Source organism: Saimiri boliviensis, chromosome 17 (genome assembly GCF_048565385.1).
Source record: "Saimiri boliviensis isolate mSaiBol1 chromosome 17, mSaiBol1.pri, whole genome shotgun sequence".
Classification (NCBI taxonomy): Eukaryota; Metazoa; Chordata; class Mammalia; order Primates; family Cebidae; genus Saimiri; species Saimiri boliviensis.
The window spans coordinates 43,050,802-43,067,395 of NC_133465.1; the positions used below are offsets into that span (position 1 = coordinate 43,050,802).

General features: G+C 36.0%; 1 protein-coding gene across 4 annotated transcripts in view; it reads left to right on the plus strand.

Annotated features, from left to right (window-relative positions):
- Positions 1-16,594, plus strand: part of SKAP1 (src kinase associated phosphoprotein 1) — a 313,962-nt gene that overhangs the window by 84,656 nt on the left and 212,712 nt on the right. For all 4 annotated transcript variants that reach the window (XM_039476898.2, XM_039476899.2, XM_039476900.2 and 1 more), the window contains exon 4: positions 4,427-4,528. In XM_039476898.2, coding sequence (XP_039332832.1) covers positions 4,427-4,528 — 102 coding nt within the window. The remainder of the gene's footprint in view (positions 1-4,426; positions 4,529-16,594) is intronic.

The window sequence follows — 16,594 nt, forward strand, 5'->3', positions numbered from 1 at the left end:
TTCACGAAATTAAAATAGTTTTATTATAAAGGTTTATTATGAAGAATAGTCTTTCTAATATAGTTCATAATTAATTTGAAGAGAAATAAAAGATATAGACTAACATAAAAAATCAAGCTTTTACATATTGAATAAGCAAGCATATATGTTTTTGCTGTTATTTATTATTCTCTCATTTTTTTAATGCTTAAACCATTTTCTGTCTTTTTTAATTTATTTCTCATTTCTCTGGTAAAATTGTCATTATGGCCTTTTTTGGTCCCAGAATAGTACCTGCAAGTTCAGGACTAAACGGATTTGCTGTGAACTAAAATAGTTACAAGGGGAACATCATCATGGTTCATTTTTCTCCCTGTTTTATTTGGAATTGAATTAGTAAATGAAAGTTTTAGCAGTTTAATTCACTTCTCCATAAAGTTTATGGAGCAGCAACAGCTGGTTGAATCTGTAGCAGAAAAAGCCAACTTCTAGTGGCCAAACCTATTGTTTCAGAATTAAGGGGGAAAACTCATTAACTGTTAATGAAAACACAGGGAATAAAAACAAATAGCACAGAAACCCTAGCAAATAATTACCTTATACCTGACACAAAGCTGCTTCATCTTTCTGCTCCAACCCTCAGAAATTCCCAACTTATCACTCTATGGAGCATGAATGAAATTGAGTTTGACTCTCAGAAAAGAACAATAGAGAAATCATCCCGCTTATGGGCCCCTCAGCACGTACTTGGTGGAGAACCTGCCATTGAGTATACTAAGGAGTGTATCTAGTGCCCAATTCTTATGACACTTAGGCTACAGGAGCAAATTACCTACTAATAGCAGGTGAACCCTTGATATAGTTCCACCAGATCTTGTTTAGAAATACGAAGAGAAAGGACTGAAGGTAGTGGATGTGATTAATAGAGATACAGTGTGTTAGAATATCTATCTGTATAGAAATATATTGATTCTGAGGGAGTTGCAGTGTGAAAGTGTGTCTCCAGTGGCAAGGGATCTTGCTTGTGAGAAAGCCACTCTAAGCAGATGGAGTTCTAAGCCCTAATTGTAGAGCTGCTGAGTGGAAATGTCTGTCACTATAGTTTGTGATCATTTATGTCTGATCCCACTGGATTACGGTTGTGGCCACTTGGAACTGCGATTGTCAGAACTATGGGCAAATCCAGAGAACATGCGCAGTTATGTTTTAAAGAAAAATGATGTTCTTAAACAAATCCAAAATGACCACAGTAATTGCTATTCTTCTATAAAACTTTTCACCCATGCATCCCGAGTAGTTGTAATCATTTCAATTACACGGGAGTGTCTATTTATGTAGTGTTATAACCTTGTTTCTGCGTGTGCCCGAGGGAACTGGGTCACTTGATATGACACTAAAAACACTTATAACAACATCTCCATCATCAGGAACTAATTGCTCTTGGGTGTAAAGCTTATTTTTAAATGTTCCCCCACCAAAACCATTTGTACAACCATTTGGCCTAGGCTCTGTTTTGCAGCATTGAGTTGTATTTCTTTGTCGTTGTATACTTTACAGAAGAATGGTCTCATATTTGACACCAGGGTGGCTGTTGAAAGCACACCTTGGGTGACTATAGTCAGAAACCATAGGAATCATGTGGAAGTGACTTTTCCATCTGAAGTTAGGAAAGCAAGTGCCAAATCCAGGCAGGGGTTTTGGGTAAGACTTTAAAAACGGAGGTTGTGAAGGCAGTGTGATACCCTGGATTGGATCCTAAAACAGAAAAAGGACATTAGTAAAAAACTTGTGAAATCCAAATAGAGTCTGTAGTTTAGTTAATAGCAATATACCAATGTTGATTTATTGGTTTGGGCAGCTAGACCTCAATTATGTAAGAAGTTAACATTGGGGGAAACTGGGTGAAGGGTATGTAGAAACTCTGTACTATTTTTGTAACACTTACATAAATCTACAATTATTCCAAAATAAGAAGTTAACCTAAAAAAAAACCACCAACACAACAAAAGCCTTTCCTGATCTGCATGTTTTTTAAAAAGCTTAGAATGTGAGCATATTCTCTTTTTCTTTTTCTTTCTTTTCTTTTCTTTTCTTTCTTTTTCTTTCTCAGAGACAGGGCTTACTCTGTTGTCTAGGTTGGAGTGTAGTGGCACAATCATGGCTCACTGCAGCTTTTACCTCCTTGGCTCAAACAATCCTTCCTTCTCAGCCTCTCAAGTAGCTGGTACCACAGGCACGAGCCACTGTGCCAGGTAATTTTTGTACTTTTCATAGAGATGGGGTTTCACCATGTTGCCCAGGCTGGCCTTGAACTCCTAGACTCAAGCCATCCTCCTGTCTCACCCTCCCAAAGTGTTGGGATTACAGGCGTGAGCCACTGCACCTGGCTGGGTTCTTTTTCTTTAATGGTAGATTTGCCACATTTCTGAAGCAAGCAGAAAACTGAGTCCAGAATAATAGTTTATAAATAATGTTCAGTATATTCTACAAAAGTTACATGTTACTTAGCAATTCAAGTACTTTTTTTTCTTTTTAGGGATTTTTATTTGGCTTAAAATAAAAATTCAGTTTAACCTTGCAGCTCACTTTCAGGTTACTAGCCAGGCAGTCCATTTAGAATGTGTTGATAATATAATTTTAGTGGACTTTTGTAAAATTTGAGCATTTTAATCCTCAGACCAGTATGTAAGAATTTTTCTGGTTATCATGGAAATTATACAGCAATGCTCTAAGCATAGCTATAAACGTTGTATCCTGATAAGTAAACTAATAAAGGAGAGTATTTATTCTGGCTTCGGCCAATGACTTGTTGTGTGAGTTTTCTAAAATTTTATTTTTCTTTTCCGTAATAAACTCTACAGTTTATTTCTAAAATCCTGTATTTGTAGGTGTTCAACTCAGTATGGACATCTACCTACCACACAGCATTTGAAGAAGAGTCTAGATATGATTATCTAATTTATGGAAAGAGAAGGCTGCAGCCATTCTCTTTTTATCATTTTATAACCTCCCTAGCTTTCTAGTTTAATTATAGGAAATAAACCTTTAAAGTGAGGCAATACAGATTCTATGTAGGTTGTTTGGTTTCACAGCTCCCTAGTTGAAATCCAAGGCCAAAACTCTGCAGTATTTACTGAGATTAGCATTGGTGATTTCCTTTGGAAATTAGTGTTTGAGATAATATTAAATTCAGTTGAAAATTCTATTTTCGTGTTTGTGAAATGAACTAAGCAGCTGTTGGTTTCCTTTTATCAGCAGACAGTCCCTCTGTTTGGGGGATTTTAAGGAAAGCCATTTGCAATACAGAGCCTTTTCTTCCGGTTTCTGAATGAGCTAACATCTTCTGTCTGAACCTTTTAAAGTATCATAATAACATCGGCCACTTCTACAAAATACAATCCAATGTATGTTGAAAACACACAAAAGAGATTAGCATTAATTGCATAATTCAGTGTTGTATATACATTATCTTTTATCAAAGCCATCAAAGGCATTTTACAGAACAAATATTATCTTCTTAGGGCTTTTAGAATTCCTGAGAGGTCGGTTGCCTAGGCTGTAAACTAGAATTACAAAGAAAGAACTTTGTTAATGTTACAGAACAAATAGGAATACAGTCCAGCAAAGTCTAGTTATCTCTATTTTTACAATACTTCTGTTACTTTTCAGAGGAAGACTATTGACCTTACTATGTTATATTATGTATAGAAGGTTAAACCTTTGGGTCGGTCCTATTTTATTTGGAAATAAAGTCATGCGGGGTAAAGGTTGTAATTATTGGAGACATCATATATATGAACACAAATTTAATTCTTTTTTTTTTTTTTTTTTTTTTTTTTTTGAGATGGAGTCTTATTCTTGTCACCCAGGCTGGAGTGCAATGGCTCGATCTCGGCTCACTGCAACTTTTACCTCCAGGGTTCAAGTGATTCTCCTGCCCCAGCCTCTGGAGTAGCTGGGATTACAGGCGCCCACCACCATGCCCGGCTAATTTTCATATTTTTAGTGGAGATGGGGTTTCACCATATTGGCCAGGCTGATCTCAAACTCCTGACCTCAGGTGATCTGCCCACCTTGGTCGCCCAAACTGCTGGGATTACAGGTGTGAGCCACCGCACCTGGCCAAATATAAATCTATATAGCTCCGTTTTTATTTTAAGTATGATAGACAAGTTTCTTTTTGGTGGCAAAAGGTATTCCCACTCTAAGCTAACAGTTCCTAAGTTTTAGTGAGAGAGTTATTTGAGTGGAAAATTTTTCATCCAGGTAAGTTGGTTCTTGAACTTATTTATCTGTTTCCCATATGTTAATGGACAGTGGCCATGTTCATCATAGAGTAAGATACATCTTTTTTTTTTTTTTTTTTTCAAATACTGGAAGAGATCTATTATGCTTTTATAAAGATGTCCAAAGCATGACCTTATTTTCTCTCTTTTTTGTCCCTCAGGGGGAGACCTTGGACAGGACAGCTCTGATGATAATCACAGTGGGACTCCTGGCCTGTCCCTTACATCTGATGCACCCTTTTTGTCAGATTATCAGGATGAGGGTGAGTGTTATCCTTCTGGATTTTGGGTGACCACCATGCTTTATTATCTTTTATCCTGACATCTTTGCCTTTTGTTGTTGTGTATCCAGCAACCTTTAGTGGGTTCTCTGTACTGCAAATCACTAGTTTGCTAAGGACAACTATTTGTTTTATTGCGGTGCTGATCCTTCTTGGTAATTCAGTACTTCTGAAGTTAATGTATTTAGGAAAACACTAATGCTATATTGGAACAGGAAGACATCGTTATTGATCTTTTTATAAAAACTGTAGCTCAAAAGCTAAGAGGGCATTTTAAGATTTCAGGGTCTAGTTTTTATCATTATTTTGGATTTCTTAGCTTCACTGAGTTACATGAGAATTGAAGCATTTATTTAATGATTATTGGATCATTAATTTTTTGTGGATCATTTGAGACTCTTGAGCTCATCATATTATATAAGGTATTATTTCACCTGTGCTTCTCACATACTGCTGACCATATTGGTATTGTTCAAGGGGAAGGCAAAGCCACAAGAACCACAGTGCAAATCTTCCTGGAGCATCAATTTTACTTGTATATTTGGGAATGGGAGAAGTTAAATAATTCAATTTCTAGAAACATTATTTTTGTATTCAAAATTCCATAGTACATAACAGAGTAAAATGCAAAATACATATACATTTTTAAAATAAGACATAAAATATAAATATTTGGGGCTGATGGCTGCCAGTTTCTGGCTCAGGCCCAGATTTCCCAAGTGTGTTGGATCCTCTGTGCCTCTTCTGGCATGTGGCTACTTGAGCAGAAGGTTTCATCATCATGAATGCACATGGTTTTGTTTTTTTTTAATCAGAGTTTCTCTCCTGCCTTTCCATTAGGGTTAAAAGGTAGAGATGCTACTAAACTGAACATTAAATTGGAAACACATTATTCACTTAGGGATTGGGAATAAAGTTTGCAAATTATTCCTTACTTATTAGTAATCTTTCCATTTCTTTTTATTTATATTTCAAGAGCTTATCATTTGTTTTACCCTCTCTTTTTACTTTATCCATGGATTGTTATTTCATTTAGCCCTTTTGGTGATTCATGTTTTTTCCCTTTCATTGACTTGATAACTTCCACATAAGAACTGTGGGTTGAGTCACACAGAAACATTTTATTTTGCTTGGGCTTTGTATAATAGCACAATTAGTAATACCCAAGTTTTAAGATGGGGTTTGTAATATAGAATGTGTGTATTCGTTCAGTATTACACTAAAAACATTGTTCAGATTGAAAGTTTAATAATTACATTGGTAGCTGATTAATAATTGTAGAAGATTAACAGTGTAAAACATGAAGAAATCAACCTTTCACTTGTTCTTGATTAATCTAATGCTTGACAGAATTAAAACAATAGTGCCTCATTAATCCTTAGGTTACTTTTTTGGTATTTCCAACTTTCACAAAAATAACTGAGAACACAATAAGTAATCCAGAAAGGCCTCTAAGTAGAAATAGATGTAACTTATGTACCTTATTCTTGGAAGAAACCCCGAGGCCCTTGCTGAGGAATCTTTTTACAATTTTTTTTTTTCTTTGAGATAGAGTCTTGTTCTGTCACCAGGCTGGAGTGCAGTGGCTTGATCCCGGCTCACTCTAACCTCCGTTTTCTGGTTTCAAACAATTCTCCTGCCTCAGCCTCCCAAGTAGCTGGGACTATAGGCATCCACCACCACACCTGGCTTTTTTTTTTTTTTTTGTATTTTTAGTAGAGATGAGGTTTCGCCATGTTGGCCAGGATGGTCTCGATCTCTTGACCTTGTGATCTGCCTGCCGTGGCCTCCCAAAGTGCTGGGATTATAGGTGTGAGCCACTGCGCCCAGCCGGAATATTTTTACAAATTTCTTATGAATACAGTGTTTTGGTTTCTCAGCCCACAGTAAAGCTTCAAATTAGAAGAAGGGGTACTATAAAGGCATCAATTAACAAATAAGATTGAGGTAACAAACCGAAGAACAAAACTTTACATAGAAAACAAAATCTATAAATACAATTTATATAAGAATAATTTTTTTAAAAAAAGCAGTTTGGGGCCGGGCACAGTGGTTCATGCCTGTAATCCCAGAACTTTGGGAAGCCGAGGTGGGCAGATCACAGAGGTTGGGAGTTCGAGGCCAACCTGACCAACATGGAGAAACCCCATCTCTACTAAAAATACAAAAATTAGCTGGGCACGTTGGCACATGCCTGTAATCCCAGCTACTGAGAAGGCTCAGGCAGGAGAATTGCTTGAATCCGGGAGGCAGAGGTTGCAGTGAGCCAAGAGCACACCATTGCACTCCAGCCTGGGTGACAGAGAGAGACTTCAACTCAAAAAAAAAAAAAAGTAGCAGTTTGGGGTTATTTTGTATGATAGAGGAAAAGAGTGCATGCTCACCTAAGAGCTCAATACCTTAATAAATTAAAACTTTTTAAGCTAGTATTTATTGAGCATGTACTATTTGCCTTGCATCATCTGTGTTGTAAGCACTCTGCATATGTCATTATTTAATCCTCAAGACAGCCCTAAATTGTAGATATTAGGATTATCCTTATTTTACAGACAAGAGAACAGCCTCAGGGAAGTTAACTTAACTAAAATAACATAGCTAGTAAGTAGTAGTGCCAGGATTTACACCTACGTAGTCTGGTTCTAAAACCTCTGCCCTTAACCACTCTACTATCCTTATCTGAGGTATCCAAAAAAATAGACTCATACTCCAAACATTTTGGCTAAGGCTGTACAGATAAAAAATGTTTAAAAATATTTTCATTAAAATAGTTGAAATTTAAGAAAAACATTTGTGTTGAAAGAGGTAAATCTGGGAAACTTCAAAATGGAAAACTTTCTTCTATAACAGTTCCTCATGAGAGAGGAGTTAATTATTTTAGTAATATTAAATTCTTACTCAATAGATTTATGTTTTTAGTTCTGTGCATGAAATTAAAAGAATTCCCAAAGTAACATAGTCAATGGTAGAGGTAGGAATAGACCTATTTATGTGTTAAAAGCTTGATTGTAGGATGATGTGATACTGTTTAAATGTGAGTTTCTGCAAAGCATTGAGTCTAGCACAGTGCCTGAGTGCCTAATGCATAACAGGCACAATAAATGTTCATTTTCATCCTCTGAAAACTAAAGTTATATACATTTCCTGTGAAATTAAAGAGAAAGTTATAAAGGTGTCAAAATTTTGAGTAATCTCTATATCCTATTTAAATAGATTTAGGTAGGGAAGTGGGAAGAGATAGCATGGGGAGAAATGACAGATACAGGTGAGGGGACGGAAGGCAGCAAACCACACTGCCATGTGTGTACCTATGCAACAATCTTGCATGTTCATCACATGTACCCCGAAACCTAAAATGCAATAAAATAAAATAAAATTTAAATAAATAAATAAATAAATAAATAAATAAATAGATTTTACTATTATAGAGAATGGTAACACTTGATATGCCACTTATTCTTTTTTTTTTTTTTTTTTTGAGACGGAGTCTCACCCTGTAGCCCAAGTTGGAGTGCAGTGGCATGATCTCAGCTCACTGTAACCTCCACCTCCCGGGTTCCAGTTCAAGCAGTTCTCCTGTCTCAGCCTCCAGAGTAGCTGGGATTACAGGAACGTGCCACCATGCTCAGCTAATTTTTGTATTTTTAGTAGAGACAGGGTTTCACCATGTGGTGAAACCTAGGCTGGTCTTGAACTCCTGACCTTGTGATCTGCCCTCCTTGGCTAAGCTGGTCTTGAACTCCTGACCTCGTGATCTGCCCTCCTTGGCCTCCCAAAGTGTTGGGATTACAGGCGTGAGCCACTGCATCTGGCCTCTACTTAGTCATTTTTTTAAAACAAATATTTATTTAAAGATTTTTAGGTTTCCAGCTCCATCCATGTCTCTGCAAAGGACATGAACTCATTCTTTTTATGGCTGCATAGTATTCCATTGTGTGTATGTGCCACATTTTCTTTGTCTAGTCTATCTTTGATGGGCATTTCGGTTGGTTCCAAGTCTTTGTTATTGTGAACATTGCCACAATAATTGTCAGCAAACTAACACAAGAACAGAAAACCACACACCACATGTTCTCACTCATAAGTGGGAGTTGAACAATGAGAACACATGGACACAGGGAGGGGAACTTCATACACAGAGGCCTGTTGGGAGGTGGGGGACTAGGGGAGGGATAGCATTAGGAGAAATACCTAATGTAGGTGACAGGTTGATAGGTGCAGCAAACAACTATGGCACATGTTTACCTAAGTAACAAACCTGCACATTCTGCACATGTACCCCAGAACTTAAAGTATAATAATTAAAAAAAAAAAAAAGATTCTTAGGTAACAACACCAAGACACTGTGTTAAGCTGCAGGTGAAAAATGCAATGAGAAAGCAGATACAGTCCCTGCCATCATGGAGCTTACCATCTCACTGGGAAAACTATTAATAAGTAGACAAATAAATAAATGTAAAGTTAGTATCTTCATAGATAGCTAAGTCAATTATTTACAAGGAAAAGATATTCCTCTTTAGCCTTCTTTGTAATGACAGTTATTTTAGGCTTTTGGAATTCTATCTTCATTAGAAAATGTGAAAATATTTAAGATATTTTGTCTTCCACTGCCAGCCAGAGCAGTATCCTGGGCTTACCATTATAAAAGGATACACAGTCTGGCCCATCCACCCATAACTTTGGTGACGAGAGGTAATAACCATGGTGCATATCGTCTTTAGGTCATGACTTTGTGAAAACTACAAAAAATTCTGGAAGAATATAGAAACTGGCCAGGTACACTGCAAAAAGTGAAAACCAAGGTTACAGGCTAACCCATGCATAAAAATGAAAGCACATGGCTACCTAATTACAATTCTGTCTCCTTTTCCTTTGGAAATGCCCATAATTTGAAGGCAGAGAGAGATACCCAGAAGAGCACAGCCCCAACATCAGGAATGAAAACTTACTGAAAGTAATAACATTTAGATTTCTAAATGCATAGTTTTTACCGTATGGAAGGAAAAAAATGTAGTTGGAAACATTGACCACAATACTTAGTATGAGAGCCAGGCATCTACAAAGCTCAAGATCTGATTGTTTTCAGTGTCTGAAATATACAGTGGATTTTAATGTATTTATAAACTTACTTTGTTAGAGTAATGAAGAATCCCTGTGTACGTACATTATTTTTAAAAGTGGATTAGGGAAAGTGATTATTCTATAAGCAGGGTGTAGTGACTCCTTCTGGAAGAAAGAGAAAAAATAAAATTACTTTAGAAGAAACCTAAAATCTATGATCATATATGATTTGTTATAAATGATTACATTCTAATTAAAGAACAGAGTGAATGGATATTGAACAATTAAATCTGGATAGAAGTGAGAATATTTTAGAGCTTCTTTGTACATCAGGATGTTGAAGGTTAGAGAAGATTCTTATTCTTCAGCAAAATGAGAAACAATTGGAAAAGGAAAGATCTGTAACTATTATTGGAAAGAGTAGTAATGAATAACCAAAGAGCCTGTTGTTGATTGATTTTATTATATGCTTGTTGATTTAAAAGAAATTGCAAACATGTTAAAGTACCAATAGTAGCTATTTTCAACTTTATGCCATTTCTGAAAAGTACATTAAAAAATATAGAGAATATTCTGGAAATAAAAAGAATACTTTTTTACAGTACTATTTTAAGGACATTTTGTCTTCATTTTAGCTCTGAAATACAAGTCAAATTTGGATTTAAGATTATGAATAATAATAGACTAGCTTTTGTTGATCATTGTGGGTTTTTTATTTTTATTTATTTTTATTTTTTGAGACAGTTTCACTCTTGTCACCCAGGCTGGAGTGCGATGCAATCTCAGCTCACTGCAACCTCTGCCTCCTGGGTTCAAGCAATTCTCCTGCCTCAGCCTCCCGAGTAGCTGGGATTGCAGATATGTACCATGACACCTGGCTAATTTGTGTATTATTAGTAGGGACAGGGTTTCATCCTGTTGGCCAGACTGGTCTTGAACTCCTGACCTCAGGTGATCCACCCACCTCAGCCTCCTGAAGTGCTGGGATTACAGGCATGAGCCACTGCTCCCGGCCGGGTTTTAATTATGTAATAGTGGGAAGAATACATTAGATACGAATCTGTTTTCTTTTCTTTTCTTTTCTTTGAGACAGAGTCTTGCTCTGTCTCCAGGCTGGAGTGCAGAGGTACCATCTTGGCTCACTGCAGCCTTTACCTCCTGAGTTCAAGCAATTCTTCCACCTCAGCCTCTCGATAGCTGGGACCACAGGTGCGCGCCAACACTCCTGGCTGATTTTTGTATTTTAGGGTTTCACCATGTTGGCGAGAATGATCTTGATCTCTTGACTTCATGATCCGCCTGCCTTGGCCTCCCAAAGTGCTGGGATTACAGTCGTGAGCCACTGCAACCGGCCAATATGAATCTATTTTAAACAAACTATTTAGTATTCTGAAGTTAAAATGAAGGTTTAATTTATTGATTATATTTTTGTGGCTGGAGTTCAAGTTTGTCTTAAATTATATGATACCAAAGTACTAGCATCATGTAATCTAGGAGTTGGGATTATAAAGTCATCTGCTAATAGGAACCATTTATTGAATGTTTACTATGCTCTACTAAGAGCTTTCTGTGGGTTATCTCATTTAATTCTCAAAGCAGCTCATAGAGGACAACACTGTTACCCATTTACAGGTAAAGAAATCAGGCTTAGAGAAATTAATTGACATGGCCAAAGGTGACACATCTAATCTACATGAGGGACTATAGTTCCAGTAGATTTCAAAGCCACTGCTTTTTGAAGAGTTCTGCTGAGGTGGATGTTCGTCCTCTGTAGACATCTACTCTTATGGGCTTTACAACTCATTTTCCTTATTTCTTTTTTCCACTGGATATAATGTTGATTTTTAAAATAAATTTATTCACACCTAAAAATTATACTCTAAATGCTACTTTTATTACATCCCACAAAATTTGATATGTACTGCTTTCATTCATAGTTCTATTCTGAATGTTTTATCATTGCTTTATGATACCCTTTATGTAATTTAGCAGCATTTTTTGTGTTTTTGTTCTAGTTTTTATTTTTGTTTTGTTGTAGTTTCAAGAATTTTAAAACCTGCTCTTTTGTTATTGACTTCTGATTTTACTACATTCTAATCTAAGAGCACAGTGTATATTATTTTGATTATTTGGATTCTTCGTTGAGACTTCCTTTGCAGCTGTAATGATCAGGTTATGCTTCTGTGCTGTGTGCGCTCTGGAAATATTTATTGATTACACTCTTACCCTTTGTTTTTATAAATGATATTCTTTAAATCTTTTATGTTACTAGATTTTCTTTTCTCTCCTGAGAGGATTGTATTAAAATCTCCAATTGCAATTGTAGATGTATTCATTTTTTTCTATGTTTTGTTCTGTTTTGTTTTTAGGGCCATATTATTAGGTAATTTTTTTCTCTAACTAGAATAACCAGTTTATATTAGGTCCTTATAAAGAGCTCTAATTAATTAAAAAGACTTCTCTTAATGAGCTGAAATCCTATTCCTAGAACTTCCACTTATTCAGTTGGTTTTGCCTCTAAACCTGTGAGAGCACCCCCTGATAGACTTTATTCATTGAGTATGAAAAAAAGTTCACAAACCAGTTTGAGATCCCCATTGTTCTGAGTCAGGGGTAAGGTCTCATCTTAATGTATAAATTATATTGTTTCACAGAGTAAATAACCTGAGCTTCTTACAGTGTTTACTGAGGTATGTGAATTAATGATGCAGGGATTAGAGGTAAATGACATTGATCAGGATAAATCTTAGATGGAATCTTGTTGACAACTTTGGAGGAAAATATGTGTAATTTAGGGCTGCTTTACTTGGAGTATTAGAAACCTATTGTAGGTTCAGTCACTGGTACCCTAGCACCAATAATACGTAGTATTCTAGCACAAATAGAACCCTAGTAGATTGAAAGAATTAATGGCTTAAAAACAGCAAGCTATTTGCTTCCCTCTTACTGATGGGGATGGGGTCAGGCTTGTTAACTTTCTTCGTGTGTATTTTTTTTTAAACTTTGTAAACTATGTTAACGTATTTGGAGTTCTTAGTTCCCTTATACTCTATGATACGAAGATAATGAAAATGACTCAATATAGTCTCTTTCCCTTTTTTTTTGAGACAGAGGTTCACTCTTGTTGCCCAGGCTGGAGTACAGTGGTGCTATCTCGGCTCACTGCAACCCCTGCCTCCCAGGTTCAAGTGATTCTCCTTCCCCAGCCTCCCGAGTAGCTGGGATTACAGGCTCCTGCCACCACACCCACTAATTTTTGTATTTTTAGTAGAGATGGGGTTTCACCATGTTGGCCAGGCTGGTCTCAAACTCCTGACCTCAGTTGATCCGCCCACCTCAGCCTCCCAAAGTGCTGGGATTAAAGGCATGAGCCACCACACCCAGCTTGTCTCTTTGCATAGATAAGTCTGTAAATAAACATATGTACATACATACATATATTAAAACAAGCATTTTCTCATTTTCTTTTTGTTCTTTAGACAACTGCTTTCATCTTTGTTGTTAGTTAGAAGGTATATTTTTCTTTAATAAAGGCACGTGACTCCTGTCAAAACTAATGAAAGTTACGTATGTGTGTTTAGAGGCACATACTGTGGAAGAACTTAAAACTTATATCCATGTCTGTATTTTTGGAAGAACTTAAAACTTATATCCATGTCTGTATTTTTGGAGCCAACGAATGAATTCAACAGTAGAACGCACACTTTCATGAGCCTGGTGGATTTCTGAGCAACTTTGTGTTGGCTTTAGGTGAGTCCATCAGATTTCAGATCATTGGAAGAAATTAAGGACTCGCTGTTGAGTTTACTGTGATAAGGGTAAGTAAACTGTCACTCAGGATCACAGTGGCTTCCTTCATGAAGATAAATGTCTTACTAGATCTAAGACATCATGTCATTTATATAGTCTGGTATAAATCACAGATAGATGACAAACTGGGCTTTCAAGTTGACAGTAATTTATATAACTTAAACAAATGGTTACCAAGGATTATGTATGTTTTGTGAAGAATTAAAAAACAATAACAATTATCTGTCTATGAATGACCAGTTTTTCATTTTCAGCACAGTATGTTGAGCTGTTGGTGTGTGTTTTAACTCTAAATTTTCATCCAGTACCCAGTAAAGTGCTCTCACATGTGTTGATAGCTGGACATCTTCCATAATGCTTCTTTCACTAAAACAAACTCCTTGTAAATTTAACCCATATATTTGGATTAAATTCTACATAAAAGCATGGAATTTAAGAGCTGGAAGAGACTTGGCAATCACCTAATCTAGTCACTGTTTTAGCAAAGAGGAAACTAAATTTTAAAGATGCCAAGTGTCTCCATCCTACAACTAGCAAGTGATAGAGCCAGTACCATACCCAAGACCACCTCTCTGAAAGTGACTTCTCCTGGCTTACACTGCATACATTCTCTCACCTGCATGATCTCAGGATGCTTTTCAATGCAGCCTCCAAACAGCTTTGTCGAAGGCCTGACCCTAGCTCCTAGGTGATTTCTTGCAAGTTTCAGTCACGTTCTTCAGAGACATATGTCTCTCTTGCCTACATATGTTCTTATTATTTTCCTAGGATGATTTGGGAGTGGTATAGTTTATAAAGAATTTCAAAAGGCTCCATAAATGCCAACAATGATAGTTATGAATAACATACAATAAGCTCCTGAATTGATTTGACATAGAACTAATTAATTATATTTTTTGGTATTTTTGTTCATGTTACAGATTTTAATATACTACTAATGAAAAGTTAGTTATTGAATACCAATATTGAATGTCCTTATTCAATCATGAGTTTGGATGCTGTTTAGAGGATACAAAAAAGGAGTAAGATTTGATTTCTTAGTGAGCAAATAATCTAGTTGAAAACGGTGATTCAGGCATCTTCACAACTAAGCATACATAACCAAGTGTTGATGATTAGGGACGGAGTTTGCAGAAACAACTAATTGGTTGGACTTGCAGTAGTTCGGAAGAAAGTTAAAATAATATTTGACCTAGGTTCTTGTCAAAGCGTTTTTAGAAATCTTTCCCAGAGTGGGAGTGTAGCAGAAGTCCACTCTTTGAAAGGTCAAACATGGCAAAATAACAGTGGACATTTTTAAGTGAAAATAGTTGATTTTTAAATGAGTGACTTGACAGATGAGAGTAAGCTTTTTCATCATGCCTTGAGAATTCTTTGTTTCTCTCCAAATTCTAAACTAGTCAACAAATTTAATGGCAATGTGAAGTTCTAGTGTATGATTTTTGAAGATGTTTATACACACACACACACACACACACACACACACACACACACACATATATATATATATATATGATTGATATATAAAGCAACCAAAGGTGGGGAGGGGTTATATATCTTTGCATACTGTTGATTAGAAAATCTTATACAACATATTTAATTACCTTGTTCTTTAAATCTATACATGCATTACAATTAAATGTAGCATCTGCTTTATAGATGAACACTGAATGACCCCCAAGTTTGGCTATCTTTCCTAGGAAAATCAAGTCTAAAGTTCTAGAGGTCTGAATTCTCAGGTGTAATTTTAAACACCAGACTGTCCTTCCTCAAGCTCCAAAGTCACTGACCATTTTTACCTCAAAATCTCATATTCACTTTAATAGGAAAGAATTTTGTTTAAATATAAAGTAACTTTTTTGGGCCAAGTATATGTTTGTGTTAATACTTAGTATACATATTCAACTTTTCCTGCTTTGATAGTTTTTGTTTTTCTATTAGTCATAACTTATTTTTCAAGTAAAAAGAAATGTTCATAACACTGTTTAATACCATGCTGAAGCACATCTTAATCTAGAATATGATGGCATACTAGGGGAAGATTGTTGAATTTACAAACTATATTATACTTCTGCTCTAGGCTGCCTTTCTAACTCTTGAGTGACAGCCTTTTTTATGTTGGGCCCTAAGTAGCTTAAGTCTGGATACACTGGTCTAGCAAGAAAGAAAGATTATATGGAATGGATTCTCTGGGTTGTAGAGGATTGGGATTTAGAGGGAAATTGTTCCTTTATGGGAAGTTTTTACTTATAGAAGCCTTTTCCAATTTGCTGACCCATTTTGTTAGAATATAGCTTATATGATATAGTATATTTTCACAGAACACTCTGAAAGACAGACATTGTTGTCTTGGTTAATTTTATCATTATGTTGTCTCATTATAATACCCCAGATTTTATTTTAAACAACAAAACATAGGGTTAACTAGAATTACTAGTTCTCTCTACAAATGATCATTATCATCAATGAAAGACATTTGTGAATGCCCAAGTATATACTTAAACCTAGAGATTGTCAGAGCTTAGGGAAAAAAATTACTTTGAGTTATCTAATCTAGCCCTTCTAATGAATTCACATCATTCTTACTAATATCTCATTTAATTAATTATCAAATATAGTGATTACGCTTTGGATATTTCCTTTGCCAGACATCTTTCCCGCCCAACTATTATTCCTAATTTATTCTTCATGTCTAACCTAAACTTTTCCTTCCTTAGTTTCAGGCCATTGCTCTTTTCTATACCATTTTCTGAGACTGAATAATTCCCCTAATTCATTTATATTGTTACCTTTAGAAGGTATTAAAGACTGAACATTTATCCCCAGAGTCTTCACTTTTCCAAACTACATAAATTTCAGTTCTCTTAATCCTTACTTCACTCTGTCCCTGTCATACTAACAGTGCTGAGGTATTTTATCACACTCCTTGATATTTTCCATTCCAAGGGGATCACCTTATGAAGAGAGCTGCCCTATGGGGAGAGGAGTGCTCAAGAGTAAAATCTCATCTAAACCACTAGAAGATGCCTAAGTGTTTATTTGATGTTGGTGTTGGTGATCATCTGGAGAGCATACCAGTGTAGTGCTTGCTTTGGCATATGTTGGGATATATGTGTATTTTAATGCTTTAATGTATTATGGCCATGTTGTAATTGAATGTCTATAAAGCAGCAGTTAAGC